General features: G+C 35.1%; 1 protein-coding gene across 1 annotated transcript in view; it reads right to left on the reverse strand.

Annotated features, from left to right (window-relative positions):
- The window catches only part of CSMD1 (CUB and Sushi multiple domains 1), an 805,423-nt gene that overhangs the window by 206,085 nt on the left and 571,475 nt on the right, over positions 1 to 27,863 (reverse strand). Inside the window, exons 17-22 of the mRNA XM_009999261.1 lie at positions 24,296 to 24,483; positions 19,488 to 19,676; positions 15,948 to 16,064; positions 14,364 to 14,579; positions 11,894 to 12,082; positions 646 to 815 (exon numbers count right to left, since the gene is read on the reverse strand). Of these exons, the coding sequence (XP_009997563.1) occupies positions 646 to 815; positions 11,894 to 12,082; positions 14,364 to 14,579; positions 15,948 to 16,064; positions 19,488 to 19,676; positions 24,296 to 24,483 (1,069 nt within the window). The remainder of the gene's footprint in view (positions 1 to 645; positions 816 to 11,893; positions 12,083 to 14,363; positions 14,580 to 15,947; positions 16,065 to 19,487; positions 19,677 to 24,295; positions 24,484 to 27,863) is intronic.

The following is a 27,863-nucleotide window of genomic DNA, read 5'->3' on the forward strand; positions in this document are numbered from 1 at the left end:
GAGACAAAAATTTGAAGGAATAATTTAATGTTTGCTCATCACTTTAGATGAATGTCACGATTTTCAATACATACAGGAATGCAGCAGACCTTGTTAAGAAAAGATAGATTGTGGCCATGTTGTAGAAAAGTATATTGCATGTTCAAATTCTGTATACATTTAGGCCATGTTTCAAAGGCTACCTACAATGTAGAAGACTGAAAACCATCTTCTGTAAATACAGTTTTAATCAATGTTATAATGTTATATGTTAGCTAGCTTCTTTCTACTCAAATGAGCAAATTAAGTAATTTGAAAAAAACCCTGAAACATTGTTGTGCAAGATAAATTAAAAAAAAAAAAAAAGTAACAAAATTAAAAACCTGTCCTTTGGTAAGTAATCACTATGCTACACTTATAAATATTACTGCAAACAGAAAATAATGTAGAGAAATTAGTATGCAAAATTCAAATCCAAATTTTGTTTTTTCTTTGTAGATTTTAACCCACCGTAAATAGCCTAATACTTAAAATCTGATATAAATAATTGATATTAATTTTGTTTGAGAAAGCATAATAATAATGAAAACTATTGGTGTTAAAAGCAGAGTTTTTAATGCAATGTGAATCCTGAACATGGTAGAAAGTGGAATTATTTTCTTTTACCTTAAGAATATCTCCCTCACTCAGCTGAAAGCTTCTTGCTCTAAGATGGATCCCTTTTCCAGCCTCTGTTTCAATTTTATAGATACATTCATGGTTGTTGTCATAATTAGATGGAAAATTTGGAGACAGTAATGTTCCTTCATTTCCAGACACTGTTGCTCCACATTCAGCTAAAGAAAGCAGACACATCAAGAAAAGAAAAAAAAAAAAAAAAAGAAAAAAAGGAAAAAAAAAGTGAATTATCCATTTAAATAAAATATAGGTTATTTACACTAATATTTAAATGCTTTAAGAACTCTTAACAGGCTAAGGAGAAGAAGTATGTTTCTGTTGGATTTAATCTACAGGACAAACTCCTGAAGTTGGAAGCCCCTGTAAAAAAGTTCCTCCCCCCAGCTGTCCTCTAGGTGCCCTTCAGGCACTGGAAGACTGCTATAACGCCTCCCAGGAGCCTTCTCTTCTGCAACATGAACAAACCCGACTCTCTAATGAAACATGTCACAATGCAGGTTAAGATTTTCTTGCTAATTTTCATTAATGTTAGGATATCAAGTTAAGGCCATAGAATCATAGAATCATTTTGGCTGGAAAAGTCCTTTAGGATCATCAAGGCCAATCATTAATTTAGCACACTGATAAGTGAACCCCTAAAGCATGTTCCTAAGCACCACACCTACCTGCTTTTAAATACCTACAGGGACATTGACGAAACTACTTCCCCGGGCAGCCTGTTCCAGTGCCTGACAACACTTTCAGTGAAGAAATTTTTCATAGCAGCCAATCTAAAACTCCTCTGGAACAATTTGAGGGCATTTCCTCTTGTTCTGTCACATGTTACTTGGGAGAAGAGACTTACGTTCACCTCACTACCACCTCCATGTTTGATTGACTCCTCCAAATTCTTGGCATAGAGATTTAGGTGACTGTTTTTCAGAGGAACATTGGCCCCACCAGTGGAAAGATTCCTTTCTCCACAGACCATTGGAGCTTTTGGAAATCTGGTATCCTAATGCCTGAAATCCCTTTTTTTTTTTTTTTGTGATCAATGCTGAGATATACAAAGGACCTCATACCCTAAGGCTTTAAGTTGAGTATTTTTCTGACCATTCCTGCACAGTACAATGCAGATCTGCATGAGCTTCCTATGCACAATAATGGACTAGAAAGTCAGAGCAGCCATGAACAGCAATACTGAATGTGGTCTTGTTAGCAGGAAAAGCCTGTGCAGTCACAGGCATCTCTTCCTTTCAAGGCCCTAATATTTTACTCAGCAGTATAGGAAACGTCATGGTTTATTTTAAAATGTCTACAGTAGCTATACCGCCGCTTCTTTTTTATACGCTAATTAACACATGCAGCCACAATGTGTGACATCTAAATTGAATTCACTTTGCCTCTGGAGATTTAAACGTGCATCTCCTATGATTTCTGCTTCACATAAAGGGATTAGAAAATCAGTTAGTCACAAAGTGACCAAATGTTGGCTAACCTCTTTAGCATAATGGATAGGGCATTAAACAGGAGGGGAAGAACACTTCTTCACTGAACTTCATACATTAAACACTAGGGAAATAAAATTCTGAAATAATCCATAAATAGATGTTCACTATTACCATATGAGTACCAAACTACTAGAATGGAAAAAAATATATTTATGGTCACTTCCATTTTCACTACCTTCAATTAATCTTCAATTATTTATGCAAAATGAAACAACAACCGTTAGCCACATTGGCAAGATCTTCTGTATTATTCTTCTATATACTTTATTTTCAGTAGTTTCTGAGATATCTGTTATAACCTTGCTGAGGACTGCAGCAGACTGGAAAATCCTTCCTTATCAAACTGTTCTTTTATGCTTTTTCAGTAAGAACAATCTGTCTGGATACTTGACCCCATTATTTGTTCTTTTGCTTAATAAAGTAACTTAAATTCTAGTTACATAATTAACTTTTTTCTTTCTTCTTTCATTGTCTCACTTGAAATTGGATAAAAGGAAGCTGTAGAGGGTATACCTTTTGAAGATCATAAAACACTTACTGAGGATGAATACAAATTATACAAAACAAACAAAATTCAGTGATTCCTGAAAAGCTTTGAAATACAGTTAATGTAAAAATGTAACAATAACTTTGTTTAATGGAAAAGTTTGATTCATTATTTTTCTTCTATACATGTTGCTAAAAGGTTTGACAGGAGTTTAAGCAGACATCCAAAGCAGAGATCAAATGAAAGCAGTACACCATCAGTTTAAAGGCTTCTCTGTCACAAAGCATTCTACTGAGTGCAGAATACTTTTGCTATATTTACAAAATTGTGCAGCAGTTCATAAAATATTAGAAGAAACCAAGCTCTGACAATTGATAATTTTTTATGTTTCTATTGGACAATAAGGAACACTGGACAATATGGAGCACTGGAACAGGCTGCCCAGAGAGGTTGTGGAGTCTCCTTCACTGGAGACATTAATAACCCACCTGGGACATGTTCCTGTGTGATGTACTCTAGGTGATCCTGCTCTGGTAGGGGGGTTGGACTTGATCTTTCCAGGTGCCTTCCAACCCCTAGGATTCTGTGATTGTGTAATATTGTTACCCAGTAGGATGGCCTTGCAACTTTAAAACAGAGTAAAGGGGAATCATGGACAAAGCTGAACCAAGTGTCTTATGCTGTCTTTTCACATAATAGCAAAAACTTAGGGTTTCTTCACAGTCATTGAGTGAAGGGTCTCTAAAGCTGAGTATATGACCTCTTCAGGGCAGACACAATATGTGACTGGACTCAAGCTCAGCGTCATGCCTGAACTCAAATGCAGCACAAGGACATGATTCCTGTTACCTGGAATTCTGCACCAAGCTGAGGTGCACACAGAATTTCCACAGCATTTCTGTTGCACAGTGCCTTAATCTTTGCAATATGAGCAGTCTTTCATCTCCAGTTTTGCAGCCAGCCCTTCACATTTGAGCCTGTACCCTTTCATCTACACACTGCCAGGCTGCTGCAGCAGTGCCTTAATTCTACAATTACAAGTGCTTGTGTTGTCACGTGGCACTGCTGAATTCTGAACCACTGTTATGCTGGGTTTCTCCCAAAAAGTGGATGGTATTGATTTTTAAATCATAATTTCTTGCCCCACTTCTCTCTCTTTTGGCATGTAGCTTTTAGCATGCTCACATAGCTCCAAACCTGTGGACTTTTAGGCTGTAACTTCATACAGGAATAGAGACTAGTAGATAACAAGTAGATAACCATTCTTTTAGTACACAGTAATATTACACACTGATATACATGCACAAAGCTTAACTACTATTTAGTCTGCAGCACCCACACATGCTCCAATCAGTGCTACAGTGCTACAATCTTAAGCTACCAATGAGAAGCTTGAGAAGGTCTGTATGAAAAATGTAACTGTTCTAGGAATAAAGCAGGAAGATGCTGGCTTTTTGGTCATTACTATTTGCTTTTCTGAGGTCGATTTCAAGCCAAGGTAGGTCATCAGCTATGGACTGCACTGATAAAACATGAAGATGTAAGCATCTCTCACCATTCTTTAAGCAACACCTTCATGATGATGGTGAGATTAGAACACCTTACTGAAAACCTTACCAAAATGTCTTGCTGAAAACAAACACCTTATTCCATTTTTTTTGTACAATTCCATTGCAAAGAAAAATGCAGTAGGAAAGACTAACGAGCAGGTAAAGCCTTTCCTGAGTTTTGCTTAGTAAGTTTTCAAGCCATGTGCCGCTGACATAAGATACTACTCAGATTCTCAAAACAAATCCTATGATGTTAATTGGCTTTGGAGGTTGTTGACAGAATCCAAGGTTAGGACATTTTCTGAGATTTTTTGTTTCATCTGATAACTATAAAGATAACATCCTTACATTATTTCTCTTACATAGAAAAAAAAACCTTAGAATTCTGAACCTTAAATTTAGAGATAAGGCAAAATGGTGCCCTGCAGCGATTGTTACTCTTTCGGACTACAGGTGATTAAAGTTACATACCAAGTCTCACATTAAGGTGATTAAGATCTCATACAAATCCTTTTCATTTTGAAAATAGATTCAGTGTCCACTATGCACCAGCTGAAATCTGGTAGTGTTTCCTGAATATTAAAGTTTCCATTTAGAAATAGAGACAACTCAAAGCTGTAATTTTCTGTTGCACCATATTTTTAAGAGTCATATACACTAAGACTCAGACAAGTATAACTGAAGAAACCCTCAGTTTTCTGTCAAACATTGACAGAAAAATGAAGTATTAAAATCTCTTTTAAAAAAGGATTAAAAATACACCTTTCAATTGTATTTATAAAATGCAATGTTATGAGATAAAGAAATAGAAATTCTTTTAAAAATCTATTACTTTTATTGTATTTTGTAGAATCACAGGAATATTATCATGGTTGGAAAGGACCTCTGAGATCACCAAGTCCAAACATCAACACAAAAAAAAAACCCAAACACCCAAAAAAACCCCACCCACCAAAAAAAAACAACCCACAACCTTGGCCACTAGAACATGCCCTGAAGTGCCACATCTACAAGTTTCCTGAATATCTCCAGGGATGGTGACTCAACCACCTCCCAGACAGGTTGTTCTGGTGCCTGACCACTCTTTCAGTAAATAAATTCTTCCTAATATCTAGTCTGAACCTCCTCTGCAGCAACTTGTGGTCATTTCATCTGACCCTATCATTATTTACCTGGCAGAACCATACAACTATGTTGTATGAAATAGAAAAGAACCTAATCATTAAGCAATTTAAATGTGACAGTGTTTAAATATAGAGTTCCCAAATACAGTGGATCCTGGATACACACAAATGCCTACTAACATTTGAAGATTCAGAGATTCAGCTACTGATGTTATATAAGATTCCTTGTTCATGAACAGTTTTTAAATTAAAGCTCTCTCTGCCTAAACACTAGCAATTTAGCAATTTTCAGACCTAGTTTGCCTTCTCAAAGGTGAACTAAAATTCAAATTTCATGCCACAGAGGATTTATAAAAAAAAAAATGAATCCCAGATCTCAAGGCTCTCACAGAAATCTACAGTGCTATTCAGGCTAACAAGGTTCCCACTTACATTTCAATCTCAATGGAAATTAACTCAATGTTAAAACATGACAAAGTATATTAATGAGAATTGATGATTTTGCAATGAATACCAACTTGACTATTAAAAAGAAACAACCTATTAAGGAGCGTCAGCAATTTATTGTAGCACCCTATCATTAATTATTCATGTTTTATTTATTACAACAGCTGAACATGATAAATTAATGTGATATTAATTAATGTGAATACCAGCGAACAATACCTCCGTGAAGATTTTGATCAAATACTGTATTAAAGCATCTTTAAAAATCAAGTGCCATGTAAAATTTAATAAAGGAGCAACACCACTTAAATATAAAATAAAAAACATTAAGTAGCTGTTTCTGTTCAGCTTTATCCATTAAGCACAGGTTGCTTTAGGGACACTCAATACAGCTGAGATGACTAATGGGAGACAGGGAAGTAATGTAGGTTGAAACCCAAACCAAACCAAACAAATAAACAAAAGCACACTTAAAGCAAAGTTAATTGCATTAATCAATTATACTTGAACTCTATGCAATACTTACCGTGAAAAGCTAGCTTGAACTACCTACAGTGAACAAAATTTATTTTCATGATACATCCTAGGAAAAATTTAACAAACTTTCATGAGAAGAGAGTGAGCAGGCAAAACTTAAGCAAGTAGATAGGGGCAGCACACAAATCAGGAAATACAAGAGAAACCAAGTTAAGACAATCTTGGAAAGGAGAGCTGAAGAACTAATTAAAACTTTCTTTCCCATTATCATGTGATGTCCAAAAGCTTATATCCCAGAAGAGGTGATCAAAGTGTTTAGTTACATGTCCTTGGGAAAGAGGAAAACAACCATCTCTAGTAACAAGGGTAGCTTTTCAGCTGAGTACAGAGGCCACTCACATTAGCCAAAATACTAAGGAGTTAAAAGAAAAGAATTGTCAAATTATTGTTCCCAATTATAAATACATCAAACATTTGCTTTTTTGTTTGTTTTATAATCTTGTTTTTCAATTTTGCAATTAATAATACAGACAGGATATGATGGAATAAGCTAAATTTATTTTTTTGTACCTAAACTTGTCTTACAGCAAAGCTATATCTTAAGTGATGTAACAAACATATGTTTATTGGATTGTATCCCTCAGAGGCTAGTAAATCCAGCAGAGTGAACTAGCAACCTCTGAAATGTCTTTTGAAAAGAGGAATTACCTACACTTGGGCACTATACCTTGTAATTAAATGTAAAAGGTGTGTCTGGTGAGATTTCTACCCATTGCCTTTGATAATCAGTGAGCAGCACATCTCTGGAAGGAAATAAATGTTTACTCTCTTTCAGAATTTAATCAGTATATCATGGTGTACCATACAGAATACAAAAACTAAAAGAGTCATTCCTCATCTGTTAGAGGATCACTGCAAATATAAAATCACTTTTCAAATAATACTTAGGAGATTAATTGGGTGTATATCAGATGCATGCATTCAAAACTGCTATCTAAATTCCCTTCTCTCCCTCATCACCTATTTATCTGACACCTATCTCTGGAAATGTGTATACTCTGCAGGTATCTTGTTTCATGTTACATTTCTGCTTCTGCATTTATGACACTCCCTGCCAAGCCTGAGAAGATTCTTGTTACTGGTATTCAAAAAAATGAAGCAGATCAGCACTGACAACTGCCTTTGGAACAGGCTGCCCAGTGGCTGAGGCACCATCACTGGAGGCATTTAAAAGACTGTAGATGTGGCACTTCAGGACATGATTTAGTGGGGGACTTGGCAGTGTTAGGTTTGTGGTTGGACTCAATGATCTTAGAGGTATTTTTCAACCCAAATTATTCTATGATTCTATCATTCTGTGATTCTATGAAAAAGCTATGTCAGTGTGCAGAAGGGAACATTAAATTCATGAGGCCAGGGACAGCATTCTGCATTGCAGTGTGACAGTGAAATCTTTGGAGTATGGCAGTGAGTTGTAAGAAAGTACACACTGTGGTGAGGAGAACATCTGGATTTGAGATCTATTTCAAGTGTTTGTTGCGTTGGTTCATCAAATTGCTACATTTTAAAAAATTACTCATAAGAACGCTTCCCTTAAAATATGAGTCATCCACTTCCTTTTTTAACAGTGGCACAACCCCAATCCAGAGTGGTGGAAAGCTTTTAACCAGTTTGATTTAAAGCAAATTGGAAGGGGAAAAAAGTATAGACCAGGTGTGCCAGATGAGATCTAGGAATTATGAGATCTTAGCAGATTTCCCAGACATTGTACAGTTACTTTTTAAAAGACTAGTGAACACAGGAAGATAACAGCTGAAACCTGATTGTGATGACTTCCTTGAGGTGGACTTTAGCCTCAGAACCAGGGGCTTCAATGGACCAAGGAGTTGTTTCACCTCATTTCTGGACCCCAGTATTCACCAAGCTTCTGGGATTCAGTGTTAGGGATGCACAGCAGTGCATGACTGCTTAGGAGCTCTACTCTCAGATCTAGTGGGGCCAACTCACTAAAAGACAGGCATAAAATACCATTTTATGAAGTAAGGTTTACAAGATGGTAATTCTGAATTAGATCTTCAACACTAACTATGTAGCTTATCATTCCAGTACAATTCCTAGTAGATATGTAACTTCATAACAAATATTCAATTTTTCAAAGAATATTAACTAAGTAATATTAATTTAATTTTCTCTTGTTCCAACAAGCATCTCTAACTCATATATAAAACTGGTAACTAATGAATTTGGGAACAGACACAAATAACTTTCCAAATAATAATAAGTAAAGGTAGTAAAAAATATATTGGAGAAAAAAAGCTTACATTGAATGAACATTCTATGTTATGTCTGTACAAAGATTGTCAGACTATACTTTTAGTGCAAGTTGTAAACTGTAAATTAATTATTCATTATTTAAATATGTTAGTAGATAGTATTTTCTTATTTTTCCCATGCTGTCACAACAGTTAGAATAGATATTCACTCATTATACACTAAATACATTTAAATACATATGTGTTCCTTCCTAACACAATTTCCTGATTCTTTGGCATTTCAGAATTTAACTAGAGGAACAGCAACAGACATTATTTACTTACACCAGCAACCAACTGGCTCTTACATAGAAGTGCACTGCTGCGATCTCCCTTACACACCACCCACCACAAGAAATGTTTTTGTCTTTTATTTTTCAAGGCTTGGATATGAAGACAGGTGTCCTGGTTTGAGCCAGGATTAAGCCAATTTTCCTTTTACTGATTTTTTTTTTTCTTTCAGTAAGCTTTCTTTTAACTAGCAACTGTGTGTTCTGCTAGGCTGATAAGACAGTGGAATGTTTTTGTAACTGCTGGGTCTTCAAGGTCACACCTTCACTCTGCCAGCTCAGACACTATGGGGAGATCTGTAACCCCCCCATAAGAGACTGAGTTAGACAGACAGCAAAATTGGCCAGAGATATTCCATTCCATATATCTACGTAAGCTCAAAGGAAGGTCAGAGATCACAGAAGACAACTTCCTTCCTTCTTCTTCTCCCCTTCTCTTCCGTCCATGGCTGGCGCCCAGGGAGGACTCTGTCCATCCATCACCGTCAACCCTTAGGCCCGAGCTCTCCTGACCCTCATCACTCTCCGCTTTCTCCAGCAGCATCTCCAGGATTCCTTGGGACTCTCTTAATCTCAGGAGATGCTGTGGGAGTTGCTGGGGGTGGGGGGAGGTGAGAGGCTTTTGCCCATATCTGAACATATTTGCATATAATTGTATATATTTTCTTATATCATTCACTACTGTTTAATTAAAGCTGTGTAGTTTAGTTTTCAATCCAGCCAAGTTTCTCTCTTTTTCTCTCTCTCCTTCCCTACCTGGGTGGGAGGGGAAGGGGATCGAGAGCATTGTTGTCGGACCTGAGTCAAATGGTGACAACAGGTCTAGAATTTATCTGAACTTTCAGTTGAAATCAAATCAAAAGTGGTTGTAATTTAGTCCCTGCTTTAGGTAAATTGCAGCATGATACTACAAAGGAAGGTTCTGCTTATGTGGTAAAGATGTCCTGCTCGAAAGGCCCTTGAAAATCTCAAGGATTCACTAAATGCATTTCTCAGAAACTACAAGTGATTTCAAATTGAATTTTATATCTTCAACCCATAATCCAGAAATCCCTCCCAAAGCACACCATCTTTCCATGTATATTACAGACAGTATCAACTTACTTTTCAGAGATTAGACTATCTCAGAATAAAGAAATAATAGCACACAGGTACACAGCAGAAATGGGAATTCAAAGTAGGTCTCGTGAAAAATAAATGCAGTTAACCAAAGGTGGTATGCACTGGATTACAGAAGTAATTCAGGTCTGGAAGTGACCTCTTGGCCAGAAGTATTCATACATGTGCTAACAAGATAAAAATAAAGAAGCAATAAAGCTGTTGAGGAGGCACAATAGGAATTAGCAAAACAACTGGGACACTTTTGTCAATGGCTGATTAGAAAAAAAAAACGTAGATAGATCAATGCAAGTGATCTAAATGATGCCTGGAGATTGATTCATCTCACTGTAAAACAGACACTTAAACCTAGGCTTTCTACTAACTATATTTACTTAGTTATGTATAATTAGAGCTTAAAATTCTTGCTTACAAGTACACAGCAACACTGCAAATAGTCAAATCTGGACGTTTGGATCAGAATCTGAAACCTATTCACTATAAAATACCTGCAGACTGAGAATCCCTACTCACAACTCATAGTATTGGAATCAGTTAAATTCTTGGTACATGACAGCCAGTGATGAGCACGTAATTGTCCTCTGGCAAGTTAGATAATGAATTTGTAACCTCTCACTTTAATACCATTTCATGTCTTCTAGTAATTTGTACTTACTATTCAATCATCTTACAATTTTCAGTTATGTGTTTGGCATGTAGGGGGTTCTTTTTATGTTCATTTATTTTTGTGACAGATACTTTTAGAGACAGATACTAGCAGTTTCAAATATACAAGCATTTTTCCCTTTCTACATTTTTTGTTTTTTTAATATGCCAGATACAGAAACATATTTTTAAACTATCTCATACTTTGATATGACTTTGCAGAAATTAATAACTTTCACAGAATTTTTTTTAGGTAGAAACGCTTTGTTCCTAAACAACCTACTTTTCTTCTGTCAGTCCTCAAATACATAACAGTGATTTGCTTAGAAAATGCTTTATCTTAATAGAGTGGTTTTTTGTGCTGTTTCCCCTCATCCTTTCACAGGACACCACTAAAAAGGGACTGGCCCATTCTTGACCCTTCATATATTTATAGACATTAATAAGGACCCCTCTCAGTCTTCTTTTCTCAAGACTAAACAGCCCCAGGTCTCTTAGCCTTCCCCTGTATGACAGACGTTCCAGTTCCTTACTCATCCTTGTGGGCCTATCTCTTTAAAACAATCAAAAGAAACAAGCTGAAGCTAAGTTTCTCCCTTAATGAAGCAAGGGGAATGGAACTAGTCGACATTTCAGAAGCATTATGTCAATAGAACCTGATCAGATTCACTTTACCTGCCAGTGACAAAACCATTTCAGAAATCAAATACAGCAACGATATAAATGTTATAAAATACAGTCCCAGAGCTTTTCCCAGAAAATAACTGTTCATTCTATTTGCATTTGTAGTTACTGATTTTCATCAGCAGCACAGTAATTTTAAAAATTACCATTTACAATTCTGCAATACAGTTTATTGTTTAAAAACTGTAAAAGAAACCCTACAGTTTAGAATTACAAGAATAAAAACACAATATGAAAGAAACCCTTAAAACCAGCCAGACTCTAACAAAGGCTGTTTTCATCTAAAAGCTCTGAACATTCTTAACCCAGAAAGACAAAGAAATTTATCTCTTAATTACTGCAAACACATAGTTCAATGATTAGATTCACATTTCAACTCACAAGACGTTGATCTTATTTTCTATTACTAATCTAACAGTTCCTTTTTACTATTTTTGTACTCAAAGTAAAAGACATGCATTAAATCATAAATCTTGCACTGATTTTAAAGATTTTACAGCTTGGGGATCAACCCTTTCAACCCAAGCACTTTGTTCTCTACCCAGTATTCTGACACATGCCATGTGCTATTAACGATTCGATGAATGAAATGAAAGCATGTGACCACCTACCCACACACCTTGGCAGAGGTGCACTCCATACACGCCGACCACCTCCCAGGCAGGTAAGTTTGTTAGCACCTTCCAGGCGATATCCAGGAAAACAAGAAAAGATCAAGGAATCTCCAACACCAAAATGAAAACCAATTCGCCTACTGAAGGCAGGAACACCAGGATCATCACATGGCTCCAGATCATATTCTGCAGGAAAGAAAACAGTATATAAATAAATGGGACAAGTTGTCCACATGGAAAAAACACTGTGAAATATGGAAGACTTGGAAAATATGCATTTCAGAGTTGTGTTTTCTACTAAAACCCAGTACAGTTTCTATGTTTGTTATGGCTGTATACACAGTAATTATGTATATATTGTGTCCCAGTCATGCTACATTTATTTTCAGTTCAAGGACTGTAATCAGTTTTTACTGTAATTGGTTTACTACAATTTTGTTTAATTACATCCTTTGTACATAATTCTTGGTTCATTTAATCTGAACTCCCAAACACCTTTAAAGGTAAGACTTAAAGCTAAAAAAAATCATTATGTAATTAAGAAAATAGGAGAGGTGTTCCAACCCTCTGATGATCTTCATGGCCCTGCTCTGGACTCGCTCCAACAGCTCTATGCCCTTCCTGTATTGGGGGCACCAGAACAGGATACAGTTCTCCAGGTAGGTCTCAAGAGAACAGAGTAGTGGGGGAGAATCACCTCCCTTGACCTGGTGATCACTCTTCCTTTGATGCAGCACAGGATATGGTTGGCTATCTGGGCTGCAAGCACACATTGCTGGCTCATGTTGAGATTTTTGTCAACCAACACCCTCAAGTCCTTTTCCTTGGGGCTGCTTTCAATCCATTCTTTGCCCAGTCTATAATTGTGCTTGGAACTGCCCTGATTCAGGTGAAGGACCTTACACTGAATAAAATACATAAAGAAATATTTCCCTATAGTAACTGTCTTGTGGGAATGTCTTGAATACTAAAAGGAACTTATAAAGCACACCAGTATATACTGTCAATAGTTGTAAATTTTGAGAAATACATAATCTATTACCTCTGCTCAGCACTATAAAGAGTGAGGTAGAAACATAGATACCCTCTGGCAGAACTCTAGGCACCTGGGAAATTTCCTGACAAATTTATGATAGATGATATTCAAAACAGGTTAAGGTTTTCTCACTAAATACTTCTTAATATGGAAACATACATTATGAATCTGTGAAATAACACAATAGACTCACTCATTTGTCTCATAAAATTTATGTACCAAATAAAATTTCTCAAAACTTTTATTGAATAGAAATTATGGCATATGATGGCTATCTATGTGTGTATCAGTTGTAGGTAGGGTATAAAACTTGGCTTGTGTCTCAAAAATTCTCTGATTCACATATTTTGTTACTCCACAAGTTTTCCCCTTGCATTCATATTTTGCATTTTTTTCTACATGTTACCTACAACTCAACCATACAGAGTTATTTATAAATGAACTATCAGACATATAATATGCACATTTGCATTCTGAACTTCGAAAACTGCTGACCTCTGATTTGGTTAGTCCAAAGTATCCAGAACAGATGTAATTCAAGACTTGATAATAGCAAGTCAAGCACTACCTGCTCTACTCAGTGAGTTTTTTTGCTTTTTTTTTCTTTTTAAATAAGCAAGCTAAATGAGATATATTACTCATAAATAGCATTTTCATCTATAAACACTGCCACACTGGTTTTCAGCTCTTGAAAAATTACATAAGACTTGTACATACTAGTTCCTTATGTACTTCTTCCACAGAATATCCATGTGTATGGGCATCTCAACTTGCAGTTGATTCATTCATATGCAACATGTAAATATTCTACATTCCAGTAATAGATAGGCAAAGAAAATTATTGAGATATGTATATTATGTTATCTAGTTTTGGAAGCCTGTAACTAAGATGCAGTAACTTAAACCGTGTAGTTATCTTAAAGCGGAATTTGCAAAAATTATCAGAACTTCTTAATGTATCAACAGCTAATAAATATTTTATTATTTTTTTTTTTGTATCTACATTTTCTATTCCAACATCAGTCATCAATTTTTACTTCTCTGTGACTCTGAATTAGCACACCTTTTTTTTTTTTTTTTTTTTTTTTTTTTCATTTTGTACACCATCTTTAGTAGACTAATACCAGTTAGTTTCTTCTTCTGAAGCAGTACCTTCTATTTTTTACTCACCCCTCCTTAATTTTCCTCCAAAATTCTTTTTCACACCTTCTATGGTTCTCTGAGAACAGGGAAAACTTCTCCTTAAAACAGTCATGTCACCAACATCCCGGTCGATTTGTTAGCCACCTTTATAAACCTTAGCCTGTTTGCTAAGGTAGAAACTACAATTTATATTGACTTTTTTTTGCTGGTACTTCATAAGGTTTCTACTATCTAAAAGTGAAATTCTTATCTGGAAACAGTTTCTGAATATTTAAAAGAATTTATTACCTGAAAATGTTATGTTGAAGCCTTCATATGAAATTGAAAAATCAGATATAAACCGAAGCTGTGCAGTAAAATTTCCAAAGAGGCCAGCTTTAATTGTAGGAGGTAAGACAGAGCCAGTTAACCTGGCCACTGGTTCTGTGAAGCTGCCATCTTCAGTAATGAGCAAATAGTCATGAGAGCTTTCCAGGTGAAAGGTGTGAAAAACCAGCTGTACACCTTTAAAGATATTAAATAACAGGAAAAGTATTTCATAAGTTCTTCTCTTCCCTTATACACAGATGACTCAGAAAGTAAATCTACACAGAAAGATTTTTAGAAAAAGTCACACATGGAATCCCAACCTGAAATTCAGAGATTAAAACTTGCAGAAAGCACGTACGCTCAACCAAACAATAATTGCAGTGTGGGGGTTTGTTTAGTTAATGGTAAATCAATAGCTCCCATTAAAGAATTGATGGGATTCAGTGTTATTTGTATACAGCACTCTGAAAATATAATTTTGTATTGTACAGTCTTTATTCAGGTTCCTGTATGTCTTTTCTATTTATAATTTCTATCTCACTATTAAACTAGAAGACATAACCTAATAAATTACTAAAATTTTATACCTCGGGGTTTTTTTTGCATTTCCTTCAGCACAATTTTCTCTCTTCAGGGAAGTGCCCATACACAAGGACAAAAAAGATACAAGTTTTATTTTCCGTCTTCCATACATAAAGATTTGTATTTTTTGGGACCAGTTGTGACTATTTTTTTTCAGCTGCCAACTTCCAGTTCAGCAATGAATTACATTTTGAATTACAGTTAGCTCTTCAATATTTACTGTTAGAAACAACATTCTTAGAAAGTCTTCTCACGTATTTTACATTAAAAATGCCTTATGAGTTTTAAACAAAACCAGTCAGTAAGAAGATTTTAAATAGCAGAAACTGCCAATATACTTCTCAGACTATCACACATAAATAAGACTTTTCTGGTCATAGAAAAGAAATTGAGGAATATTTCTACTATATTTTGATTCACTGGTATGTAACACATCATTAGTACTTTTATCTTTAGTTACTTTGCACATTTCTCTAATGGGTAAGATGCCAAGCTTAACTGTGCATCCAAATCTTAATCTACATAGAACATAAAAATACTTAATTTTTGTACCTCGTTACATGAGTTGAATTCTAAGGTTACACGGCAGACATCAAACCTGCTTCTTCATGTTTTTGAAGAAACCTATCAACAAAGTCCTGACAGCTTTCATTGAAAAATTTAGTGCTATTTTACTAGCAACAATTATTTTCATATATTTTACCTCTTCTACTTTCTGCCCATTTTTTTAAGAGAGACTAAAACACATTTCCTCTGGTAACTGTTAAGCAAATGTACGTGGTTTTTTTTTTTTCCAAATAAACACAAACTAGAAACACCACTTTCAAATATATTTGTTTTGGGAAATTAAACTTTTTTCTCAAAAGAATGACAGAAAGCACTTACTTAACTCAATTCATAAAAGGTATTTTATTGTGCTTGTGTTGTATTTTTAAAACACAGAAATTACATGTACATACACAATTCATATTGGATTCTTACCTTTGCCATGTGACACTTCAATAGTCCAAGTGCAGTTTAAAGAGTTAGGATAAAAATCAGGAAAACCTGGAGAAAGAACAGTTCCACTCTTCCCATGAATATATCCACCACATAAAGCTTAACAAGAGAAGAAAAAAAAAAATAATAAAAAAAAAAATAAAAGGGGGGGGGGGGGGGGGGGGCGGGGGGAGGGAAGGGGAAGAAGTTGAGAGAAGTCATACACAAGTTCCAGGTTTTATTTTTAAAAATCTAATTATCTAATTCATTTTTTTAACTACTCTTAAAATAGGCTCAAGTACTAAAATAAGAACTTAATGAATCCAAAGCCATGACATTCAGAGTGGACAACATTTGTTTATTCTAATATTAGTCCTTGAAAGATAATTTCTTTTTCATCTACAGTCTCTCCTGTCATTCAGCCAAAACCAAAAATAAGTAAATCTGTTCCAGAATATTGCAAGCATTAATTCCTATTGTAGAAGTAGTTAAAAAGTAAGATTTTTTGTGTGTGAACTAAAAAAACACAATATCTTGGAGCTACTTTTCTTGCACTATTTAATATTTATTATCAAATTTATATTATTTAGTATTTGCAATATTTAAGTCCATTTTTATCAAAGTTATTTAATAAATAAAATGGTTTTTTATTAATAGATAAGTTTTTCTCAATTTTAATTCTTCTGCAGCATTCAAGAAAAATATTTTTTCTTCTCTTTGAAAGATTCAGATTGTCCCCTTGTAAGTAAATTATTTGGAACTGAGAATTTTGAGAGAGTCAAGAAGTACACTGGAAAATATTTCATGCATATGAGCATTTACTAAACTAGGCTGCTCCAATTTGCCTGGCAAACTAATTAAAGTTTCAGATTTGCATGCTGAATTGCTCACCAATCTTATATATACAGCACGGCTGTGCTTTTCATCTGTTGCCATCTAGCTTTTTATGATGTTTCTCTTTCTTTAAATTTTAATACACAAAATATTTAAAAATAAAACAACAAAGCATTAAGATGCTTTCAGTCTGCTTCCTCAAGTAAAGAAATAAACTTCACCACAAAGTAGATAGCAAAAATACTAGATGAAATATTCAATAAACCTGCAGTATTCTTAAAATATAGCTATATATATACACATACAAACATGCTGGCACTATAGCTGCAGTTCTTGTTTTTGTTACTTAATACACTAAGTTGTTTGTTGAAGTTTTTAATTTTTCTAATTTATGTATTTAAAATATATTTTTAAATAAGAAGAAAAGGAAATTTTTCTAGAGTGGTTTTGTCAACATATTTCTGCACATAAGCATAGTAAGAATATGCATGGCTAAAATCCCTGTATGTGGTTGATTGCTTAATCATAAATAGTATAATTACAGAAATCAGATTCATAGTGCCATAAATGAGTAGTAGTATACATTCATACAAAATCTCTATTATTCTGTGAACACCACAGAAGGAACAAAAGTATTTGACTGTTCAACTTTCCTTGCAGTAGATATTAAATATTTACAAATAATTTACATATTTATAGGTTTAAAATTAAAAATATGTAAATTACCTGTTTTTATTTAGCTCTCCCTAGAAAATTACTGTCATGCTCTACCTTGAGATTACAGCATTTTGAGAACAAAATATTACTTAGAGGGAACTTTAACCACTATGTCTCTGAACACAGTTATTTTTCTTCTTTGTTGGGATTAAACAAAGCAAAATAATTTTCTGTTTGGGATTTATTTTGCTATTTTAATTTCTGAAGTTACAGTTTTGAGAACTTCAATAGTCTACAGATGACTGCAAAATGCTAATTTCAACCTCAAGTAAAGCTGTCACATTCAAAAAATTTGGGTCACAACTTTTTGAGCCTCAAAAGGCAAATATGCTAACACAATTATTATCTAAATGAATATGGTAGTTTTTTTCTCTGTTTAGGTTAATTCACTGTAGTTGAATATTTGAGGAGAAAATAAGAAACTGTGTTGCTTGCTTATAGGCTCTACTCCAGAAAGACTTGAAATTATCTCTTACACATTTATGCTGAAAGTGAGTGATGGACCTCAAAATAAGTACTCTCTTTCAATGAGCCAAAATTAGCTGGATCTTTCTTTAGTTCAATATTCATATGCAAACAAAAGAGGTGAATACTGGTGGTTTAACTAAAAAAACATATTCACAATTGTTAATACAGACTAAACTGAAAAAATAATAGGATAATATTCAAAGTTAAGATTCCTACAACAACCTTACCAGCAAAGCAAACAAGCAAAAATAACCCAAATAAATAAAACCAATGGAAGAAGACCAAAATGCTTTGCTCATTTTAAAATGAGCTTATAAGAAGATTTGTGATATTGCGAAGTTCATCAGTTGTGGCAAGAACATAAAACCATAGAACCATAGAATCACAGAATGGTTTGAGTTGGAAAGGGACCTTAAAGCTCCTCTAGCTCCAACCCCTCTGCACGGGCAGGGACAACTCCCACTGGAACAGGTTGCTCAAGGCCCCATCCAACCTTCCCTTGAACATACCCAGGGAGAGGGCTTCCACAACCTCCCAAGGCAACCTGTTCCACTGTCTTGCCATCCTCACATTAAAGAATTTCATTCTAACATCAAGTTTAAACCTACTCTCTTCCAGTTTGAAACTGTTACTCTCATCCTATCCATACAGTAAAAATATCAGTATAAGTTTAAAACACAATTGAAAACAATAGTTTGCTTCTGTCTTTCCAAAGGAGGAAGAAGTTGTAAGTCTTGCAAAGTGAGTGAGTTTGATCAGTTTGCTTTGTAGTGACTAAGAATTCTTAACTATATAGTATTTTTTTGGTAGCTCATAGGTTTTGTGCAGAGGGCTGTAGTGAGAATTAGAAACCTGTGTGACATTAAGTATCATATTCTGTGGTTGATACATCAGCGAGACTTTGTAGCAAATATTCAAGCACTACTTGAGAAAAAATATTCTGTATTTCATAGACAAAGAATATAGGAAAAAATCCAATCATAAAAAAGAGCACAGAAATATTTGCTAGCATAGTCAAGCATTTAAAAATATGATTCATGGAAACTCTTGAGAATTTCATATTGCACATCACCGAAAACACTAAAAACCTAAACTTTCAAAACAAAAATATGTCAATAAAATTAATTACATAGGCTGATCATGATCCATTTTCGTATTGAATACCTTAAATTTTGAGCAATCATTTCGGTATTCAGTATTCTAAGTTTAAAATGTAAGTTGCAAGTATTGCCTTTGTTTCAAAAATATTAAGATTCATTAACATTTCAGCCGTGGCACCCTGAGAATTCTGATTTTTCTACTGGTGAATATATATACCTGTACACTTCACTGTACAATACTGAAAGAGTATAGAGATGTAAATTATGGCCTTTATTAACAGTAAATTTTTAATTATTTTTTTTTAAAGTATGTAACTTGGTGTAATTGAATGGAGGTAGTAGCAATGATAAGATTAATTAGTTCTCAAAAATAGATTAACATTTTTGGACTTTAAAGCTGCCACCTAAAGAACTTGACACTTACCATCACAGCTGGGTAATGCATGATTCCACTGATGGTTTCTTTCACATTTGAGTGGTTCTTCATCACTCAGTGTATATCCTGGATCACAGCTAAAAGTTACTGTAGAGCGGATATTAAAGTTGTTACCATGGCGATGGCCATTCACAGGAATCCCTGGGTCAAGGCAGGAATCTGATTCCAGAGTAACACCTGAAACAAACAGATTGAATTTATTTCCCCCTTTTTGTTTGCTGTTTTTGTTTGTTTGTTTGCTTCTTTTTTTTCTTTTTTTTTTTTCAGATAGTTAACAGAAAAAATCCCTAGTAAAACACAAAATCGGTAAGACAGAAAGAAGAAAGAGCACCCAGAAGATACTTATTAGCATTGTCTGAGAACTGATGTGGGATATAAAGCACTTTCTCTATCTGTTGTCACTGACTCAGAGCAGGTTTTCCAATTTTCAATCTCATAGAACAGAAAAGCCCACACAAGAAAAGATTAGATGTTTAAAGTTTGTTTTAAAAAACAAAGAAAAAAGAGCCAAAATGTAACAAACATCTGAAACCATAGGAATATACTAAGATTCAAAGTATGAATACAAATTTTGCTAGTATATAATTAATATTTTAATATTCCATTTCACTTATTCAGTTTCTGATACCGTGGGACAATACAACTTTATCATAGTAATGGTCATTTGACTTAGCAAAAAGCAGTGTCAAAAAACTGCAATTGCTGAACTCAGGAACTACTCATTAACTCCCACAGTTTTTATCCTATATCTCAAAAACAGAAAGACAATGAACACAGTTTATGCAATTGTCTAAGTCTTATTTGACAAAAGGAGTCTTTAGTAATTATGTCTTCTAGCAGAGATTGAATAGTGTTTGGTAAATAAACCTGGAGCTATACACAGAACGAGGAAAAAACCCCAACAAATTATCAAATAGTGGCTCATTAACCAAGCATCATCCATTATGCTTCTAGTGATAGCAAACGATTGCAGAATTTAATTGTTTAATGAGCTATAATGGGCACACACAAGGGAAACAAATTAAGACTCTTGATTAGGATGAAGGGAGTTTCTTTCATTTTCTGTTACTACATGTGGTGGGTTGACCTAGGCGGGCTGCCAGTCCCTCACCTAGTTGCTCTCTCACTCACACTCTAAGCAGTACCAGGGCAGAAAATAAAACAGAAAATAAGATGAGAAAGCTCATGGGCTGAGATAAAGACAGAGGGATCACTTACCAGTTACTATCACAGTCAAAACAGACTAAATTTCAGGAAAATTTATTGCCAATTAAAAACAGAGTAGCATGGTGAGAAACAAAGACAAAAACTAAACCAGACCCCCAGGAGCACCCTTATTTCCATACTCAAGTTCCATCCTTCATTTCCAAGTCCTCTACCTACCCACCCCACCCCAAGCAGTGTGGCAGGGATGGGAATAGGGGTTGTTGTCAGTCCGTAACAGCTCCTCTCTGTTGCTCCTTCCTCCCCACAGTTTTCCCCTGCTGTATCAAGGGACAGGCTGCTGTACTTCAGGATAAACCTGCACCTGCATGGGCCTGCACAGGCTGCAGCTTCTTCCAAGGAATATCCACCTGGTAAACACGAGGCTGGCCAGGGTCTGCAGTGTGCATATCTGCTCCACTCTAGTCTCTTCCATGGTCTGTAGGGGAACACTTGTCTTGAGCACTTCCTTCTCTCATCTTAGCATTTGTAGGATTGTTTCTCATACTTTATTTTCCTCACCTCCATAGCATTTTGCTCTTTCCTAAATACATTACCACAGAGGTTTAATCACCTTGGCTGTGGGGCTCAGCCATGCCCTGTGGTGGGTCAGTTGGAGTCAGCTGTAACCATCTGTGTCAGGCATGGGGCAGCCTGTGACTTCTTCACAAATGCCAGCCCTGCACCTCCCCCTTAACTTTGATGTTTACCTACACCTGATACACTGTCTCATGTGCCTGGAAACAAGAATGACTGAGTTAGATCCTCTTCAGTGGACAGGGACCTTGTTTCCTCTTCTGAGAGAAGCTGAGAATCTCTAGAAGAAAACCCTGAGAGTTCTGGCTGTGGTGGGTAAAAAGATAATTCAAGAGTATGAAGGACACAGCCAGCATGAAGCCTGTAGTAAAAGGAAAAAACAGAAGCAGGCTAAAAACAACAGGTAGCAAGCACATAGCCAAACCTGAGAGATAACAGAGAGACCTTGAGGAGCCTGTGTAGAGTTTTTTGCAACTCAAAAAGCCACTGACCTGTTAAAAAAACTGGCCACAAAGGCACAGGTAGTATATGGGAAGCAAGTGGGGAAACACTTATGAACACTTTAATGTCTGTTCTCAGGTAATTAATTTGATCTTTATTTTGAAACATTATCTGTTATGTGTCTGTTGAAGTAGGTTTTATTATGTTATGTGTCTGTTTTGAGGTATGTTAGAGTAGATGGAGACCCACACTAGTGCTCTTAAAATTCTTTCATCTTAGAGCACCTTGCCACCACTGTCTCAACATTTCAACTGCTTTAGGATTCTCAAAATAATATGGCCTTCTCTCTGTTGCCTTCTGAGAACAGTTTCTGGCTGAAGTTATTTCTAGAACTATGCTCACATACTGTATAGGAAGTTACTACCTGGCAAGTATCAAAATCATACAAAGGACTGTGCTTAAGCTGTATGAATGACTGCAAAAAGGGAGCCAAGACTTGAGAATTTCTAACTTATTATATCATAGATATCTCAAGTGGCCAGAAATGCTACCCTGGAATTTTGTAAGGGTGAACTGGCCTCAAAGAACTGTAAGACTGCATATACACTTAGTCTCAGTGTTCTTCCAGCACTCCCAAGAGTATAGTAGTGAGTGACTATATTTGAACTCTTTGCTATCATAATACTGACACTAAAAATATTGTTACATTACTAAAAACTGTGATGCAGTCAGTAGATTTTAAACCCTCATGTTAGAGAAACATATTACTGATGTTATAAAGGAGGTGGGAAAACAAAGGTACTTTAAAATGGGAAGCAAGATGGGGGAGAATGAAGGTAGTGGAACAAACAGGTAGAGGATGAAAGGAAAAGGAGAGTCAAACTATTATTATGAGAGCTTTTTTTCATTCCTCATCCATATAAAAGTTGAAAAAAGTCTTTCTCTAAAGAGTATCTGGTGGATAAGAGGCATTTTAAGAGAGTTCTCAACTGACCTCCAGGGCTAGCTGCAATTCTTAGATAATAGACACAAGACTGTTACCATGTCTTCCCTCCTACCTGCCAAGTCATCCCTTTTCTAGACTAAGCAAGTATAGACCTTTAAATGACTCCATATTAACAGTCTCCTACTTTTTAAAAGCTTAATCCCAAACTGGACACAACATTCTCTCTGGTCATCAAATGAAGGGAAATAATTATTTTCCAAGTCCTAGATAAAATAGTCCTGTAAACAAAAACTGTCTTTCCTGTAACTTTTTTTCTTTTTGATGATTAAGTATAACAGACAGAAGATTCGACTTTTTTTTTTTTTTTTTCCTGGTTTCTTTATGTTCTATGTAAACACCATACCCTTTTCTACTGTACTTTTTAAAAAAAATTTATTTCAGACTTTTTCTTCATTTTACCTAGCTTGTTTTGAATTCTAACCCTCTCCACCATGGTGCTTGCTATAATTGTAAGTTGGAATAAGTCTCAGCATTTCTAAGTGTGCTTCTTACATTATTATCAAAATGGTTAATACAAATATCAGATAGTTTTGGATGTAGGCCAGATCTTTGCATACGAGTTTTCAAAATTGTTCACAGCATCAGAGTCACATAATAGTTGAGATTGAAAGGAACCTCTGGAGGTCATTTAGCCCATCAGCCCTGCTTAAGCAGGATCACATAGAGACAGTTGCACAGAACCATGTTTGGATGCATTTTTCATATTTCCAAGGACGGAGATTCCACAGCCTCTCTGGGCAACTTTTTTTCAGTCCTCGCTGAAGTGTTTGTTGCACCAGTAATGATTTGATCTAGACAAAATTTCTCTATTTTCTCTGTAAAACTTGTAAGAGCCTTGTAAATGTCAACACAGAGACATTTCCTTCTGTTTCCGTTCCAAAATCTACAAAACCAGTTAACTTGTCAGGAAAGAAATTAGATTGGTTTGACATAACCTGTTCTTATCAAATACAAACAATTTGTTCCTTATCACCTTGTTTACCAGCTTGAAATAAGTATCTTTAAAAAGTGAAGATGAAACTAATGTCCTTGATCCTGCTGCTTTTCTTTTCTTTTCTTTTCTTTTCTTTTCTTTTCTTTTCTTTTCTTTTCTTTTCTTTTCTTTTCTTTTCTTTTCTTTTCTTTTCTTTTCTTTTCTTTTCTTTTCTTTTCTTTTCTTTTCTTTTCTTTTCTTTTCTTTTCTTTTCTTTTCTTTTCTTTTCTTTTCTTTTCTTTTCTTTTCTTTTCTTTTCTTTTCTTTTCTTTTCTTCCCTCCTCTCTTTTCTTTGAAAGGTATGTACCCTTCTGCAATTGTTTGAAACTTACCTACAGTTTTGAATTTTGAGACACAATTTTCAGTGGAATGGAGATGGCTTCTGCTTTGCCTTTAAGTATAGCATAGGGAGTCTCAATAGTCCCTAATGAATAAAATATATTTAATTATCTCAGTCTGGTGCATTACCTTCTTACCTTGTCAGTGCCCACTTAACTGTGTAAAGAACATGGTCAAATGAAGCTTCTCCATAAATGTTGCAAAACAGAAACAGAATGTTTAGTCTTCATTTTACATCTGATGTTTGCTCAATTTTCAAAATTAAATAAAAGCCTATCAGAGAAATATTGGACTTACTCTCATAGTGAATTAGAAAACCAACACTAGAACGACTGTTGTCTGTAGTAAACAGCAGATACATGTAATTTCCAGTACTGATAAGGAACTGAGGTGCTTGTGTTCCATGGTATTCTCCAATTAATGGTGATGAGTTAGCTGGCCCATCTCTGACTTCCAAAGTATCATAATTAACTTCAGTCTGAAATCTGAAAAGGAATATGCAAGTCAGCTCGGAGGTAGATAGTGTTATTTTCTTCAACTGTTACAAATGTAACCTATTTGTAACTGACCACAAATCATCACATACAAAAATCTGTTGCACCACTGTTGTATTCCTGAGGATAACAACTAAGGAAGGTTTTACATATCTGTTCCTTTGTTTTCAAAAGTAATATATTTCAGAGCAACCATATGACTGGACTTCAGAAAGACATCTAGTGAGGAATATGGGTAAAAAATGCAAATTGTCTCAAAGAAAACTGCATTCTGAAGATCCATGAAATTTCTTGTCCTCAGGCTAAAATAATAGTTAGATGTCCTAGGACTGTCTTCAGCAATATTTCTTTATTTCCATAATTTCATTATTTGGTATTTGCTATTTGGTAAATTTGGGGGGTTGTTTATTTTTTTATCCAAATATGTTATTCTAAAATAGTTTTCTATTTTACTTTTAAATTCTTATTTTTTTCCCTATGAAGGAAAGAAGTACAAAATCTCTAAACTGACATCAAGCTCTCATTCTGAAATTGGTTACAGTTATAGTAAACAGAATTCCTCTTATCTTCATGTGTCAAATAAACTGATAACATAGACAAGAATGGAAAAAGAGGAGACCAACAAGATAGTTCATCTAAAAAAAATACAATCAGCAGCAAAGTCAATATCTGTGTCAATCATGAAACCACATCACATTTTGTCAGTTCATAAAGGATGTCTATGTGTGTGGTCATCCATTACTGTGGAGAATAGCCATGGGATAAGAAAAAGGGTCTCCTCTATCTGTAAAGAAGTAGACAAAACCATATAAGACCAACTAAGGGCCAGGGCGTGCTGTGAACAGCACTGTGAGTATTGACAAAAATCAGAACACTATTTATTGTGTGTTCGGTTTGTGATTGGCTACATCCTGGGAGACCAAGAACTATGTATATGCCAAGAAGCAGGTGCGAGTGCTGTTTACAGTCTGTACCCCAGTTGCTTATTCTCAGTTCTCACTGTAAAAGTATATAAGGAAGCAACTTCTCATAATAAACTATTCCATTGCTTCTCACCCTGGAGTCCGTGTCTTAACCACCACACATTACAAGATGTTCTTAAATTAAACAGCTCAAGTCTGCACTTTCTGTAGATGCAACTTTGACTGGGGTTTTTCTTATGAGATGCTTTTCAAGACAGTTTGTGGTTATATCATATACTCTTGCAAACTGCAGCATCTAAACCATGCACACATCAGTTTTTTGGTCAACAAAGTTTGTGCTATTACAGAGACATCTATACTGGGCTAAATATATTTGCCTGCAAACCCAATATTCTTATTTTCATAAGATATTTATCTTTCAGAAATGCTCATGTCCTGAGATTTTCTAATCTTTTCCCACAGGGCTTATTAGTTCAACTTCTGAGAGCAACAAACTGTGTCCCTATCTGACAGAATACTTTTTTCAAAGTCAATGCCTTTAAGCTGTCTTGGGAGTATGGGAAACATTTTTAATGGGTCTGGAGATAAGAAACTGCTGTTCTAACTAAAGAAAATTGCAAATTATTCAATATTAAGAAAAGGAGAAATATATGGGACATTCCTTCAAAGTGTAAATAAATTTTATCATTTTTTAGGTAAAGATGATAAATTGAAAACGTTCCCCAACCAGGCCATTATATTTTACAGGCCAGATAGCATTGGTCACGTAAAATCTTTGCAGCCACACTAGTATCAGTCACAGCAAGCTTGGATTTAGTGGATTTAGTCTCTGCAGTTCTCCTCTCATGATTCCATGAAAACAAAAACACATTCAAAAGCTGGAAAGCATTGGTTTGCTTAACTATCAAAGCTAATGACTGCTTGGAAACTGACTTGGTTCCTGCACATAGTTCCCTCCTCTTCACAAAAAACCTCACTAGATTTATGGTGCTTTCAACCAAGCTGCCTACTCTATTTGGATATGTTGGCTAAAATCCAGGTGATTGCTTTCACTGTTATCTATCCACTCTGACAGCAGAATAAAGGGTTTGCAGGCTTGCTAATACATTAAACATTTTTAGGACCAGTTTCTGGCAGTGAAAACAGCTATCACAGAAAGGTCTACATCCACACTATTAAATGCATCCTTTAGCCTCTCAAACAAGGAGATATTATTCAAATTTCCTATTACGAATGGTTGCTTGTCCACACTAACTCCTGACCATGCTTGCTAATTATTTGGGAGAATGGTAGTTGGCAGGTTGAAGAATTATGTTACAGATTATTTCAACAATTTAACTGCACAAACACGTAAGCTCTTCTGTTTGGGAAGTTTCTCTGGTCCTGTTTAATTTACAAAAATAGATGATCACAGAGGGCATCACTACAGTACTTGACAGTTTTTCAGTATCTTTCCATAATTACATAGATTATACATTGATTTGTCTTCCAACAGTATGAGGAAAAGAGATATTGCTAGTCTGTTTTAAGTACCTTATTTGTGCTCATAATGAGCAGACTCATGATCAATAATTCTATAGTTCAATTATTTTGACATTTATGTTTGTGAAGAAAATTAACTAGGAGTAAAGTGCTCTGAGCCAGCAATTGCAGTTTTCTTAGCAGACTGGTATGACAACAGTAGGTTGCAAATCCTTGCTGGTGACAGAAAACCTAAAATTACTCCTACAGTAATTGCCACCCATTTTAATGATCTTTATTCACAGAAGGTTTGTGCTCAAGTCAAATTTAGAAATTTATTTCTAGTTTATTTGCCTGTTTTCAAGGGTTTAGGAAGGGTGTGGTGGTGGTTTTGTGTTGGTTTATTTTTCTAATAATATTAAAGCTTCATTAGCTCAAGAGTGAGATAATTTACATTATGATACCTCATTCCTGCAGTTTCATTCTGGCAGCTGTATCTCTGATGGCAAGTCATACAGCAAAGTATAATTGGTTTCCATTTTCTCAAAACTACAGAAAATACTTCAAAAAATATCGTAATTGTCAAGTAATTGAAAAAAATAAATTAATTGTGGGGAGTTTTTTAGTTATTTGATAGTGATTTTCCTTACTGATTTGTAATTTGGTAATGTTACATCAAACAGCAGAATTAGTTTTTTGTATGTACTACACAGGTTTTCTATCCAATTTTTAATCTGTGTAACAAAGCATTCATGTTAACAAAAGAAAATAACTTTATTGCAAAAGGGAGATTATTATACTATCATTAACTTCCCCAAGTATAAAACTTTTAATGAAATTTATAAGGTGGTGTAGTAAAGCCATACCATTTTCTAAATGTTCCAAGAAGCTCCATATACCTCCAAAGAAAGCAAGGAAAGGTTTCTTCTCTGTCTATTAAAACTAATGTGCTTAATGGTAATATTTTTTTTCAAATGAAATATGTAG

This window comes from Chaetura pelagica, unplaced genomic scaffold (assembly GCF_000747805.2).
Source record: "Chaetura pelagica isolate M959 unplaced genomic scaffold, ChaPel_1.0 scaffold90, whole genome shotgun sequence".
Classification (NCBI taxonomy): domain Eukaryota; kingdom Metazoa; phylum Chordata; class Aves; order Apodiformes; family Apodidae; genus Chaetura; species Chaetura pelagica.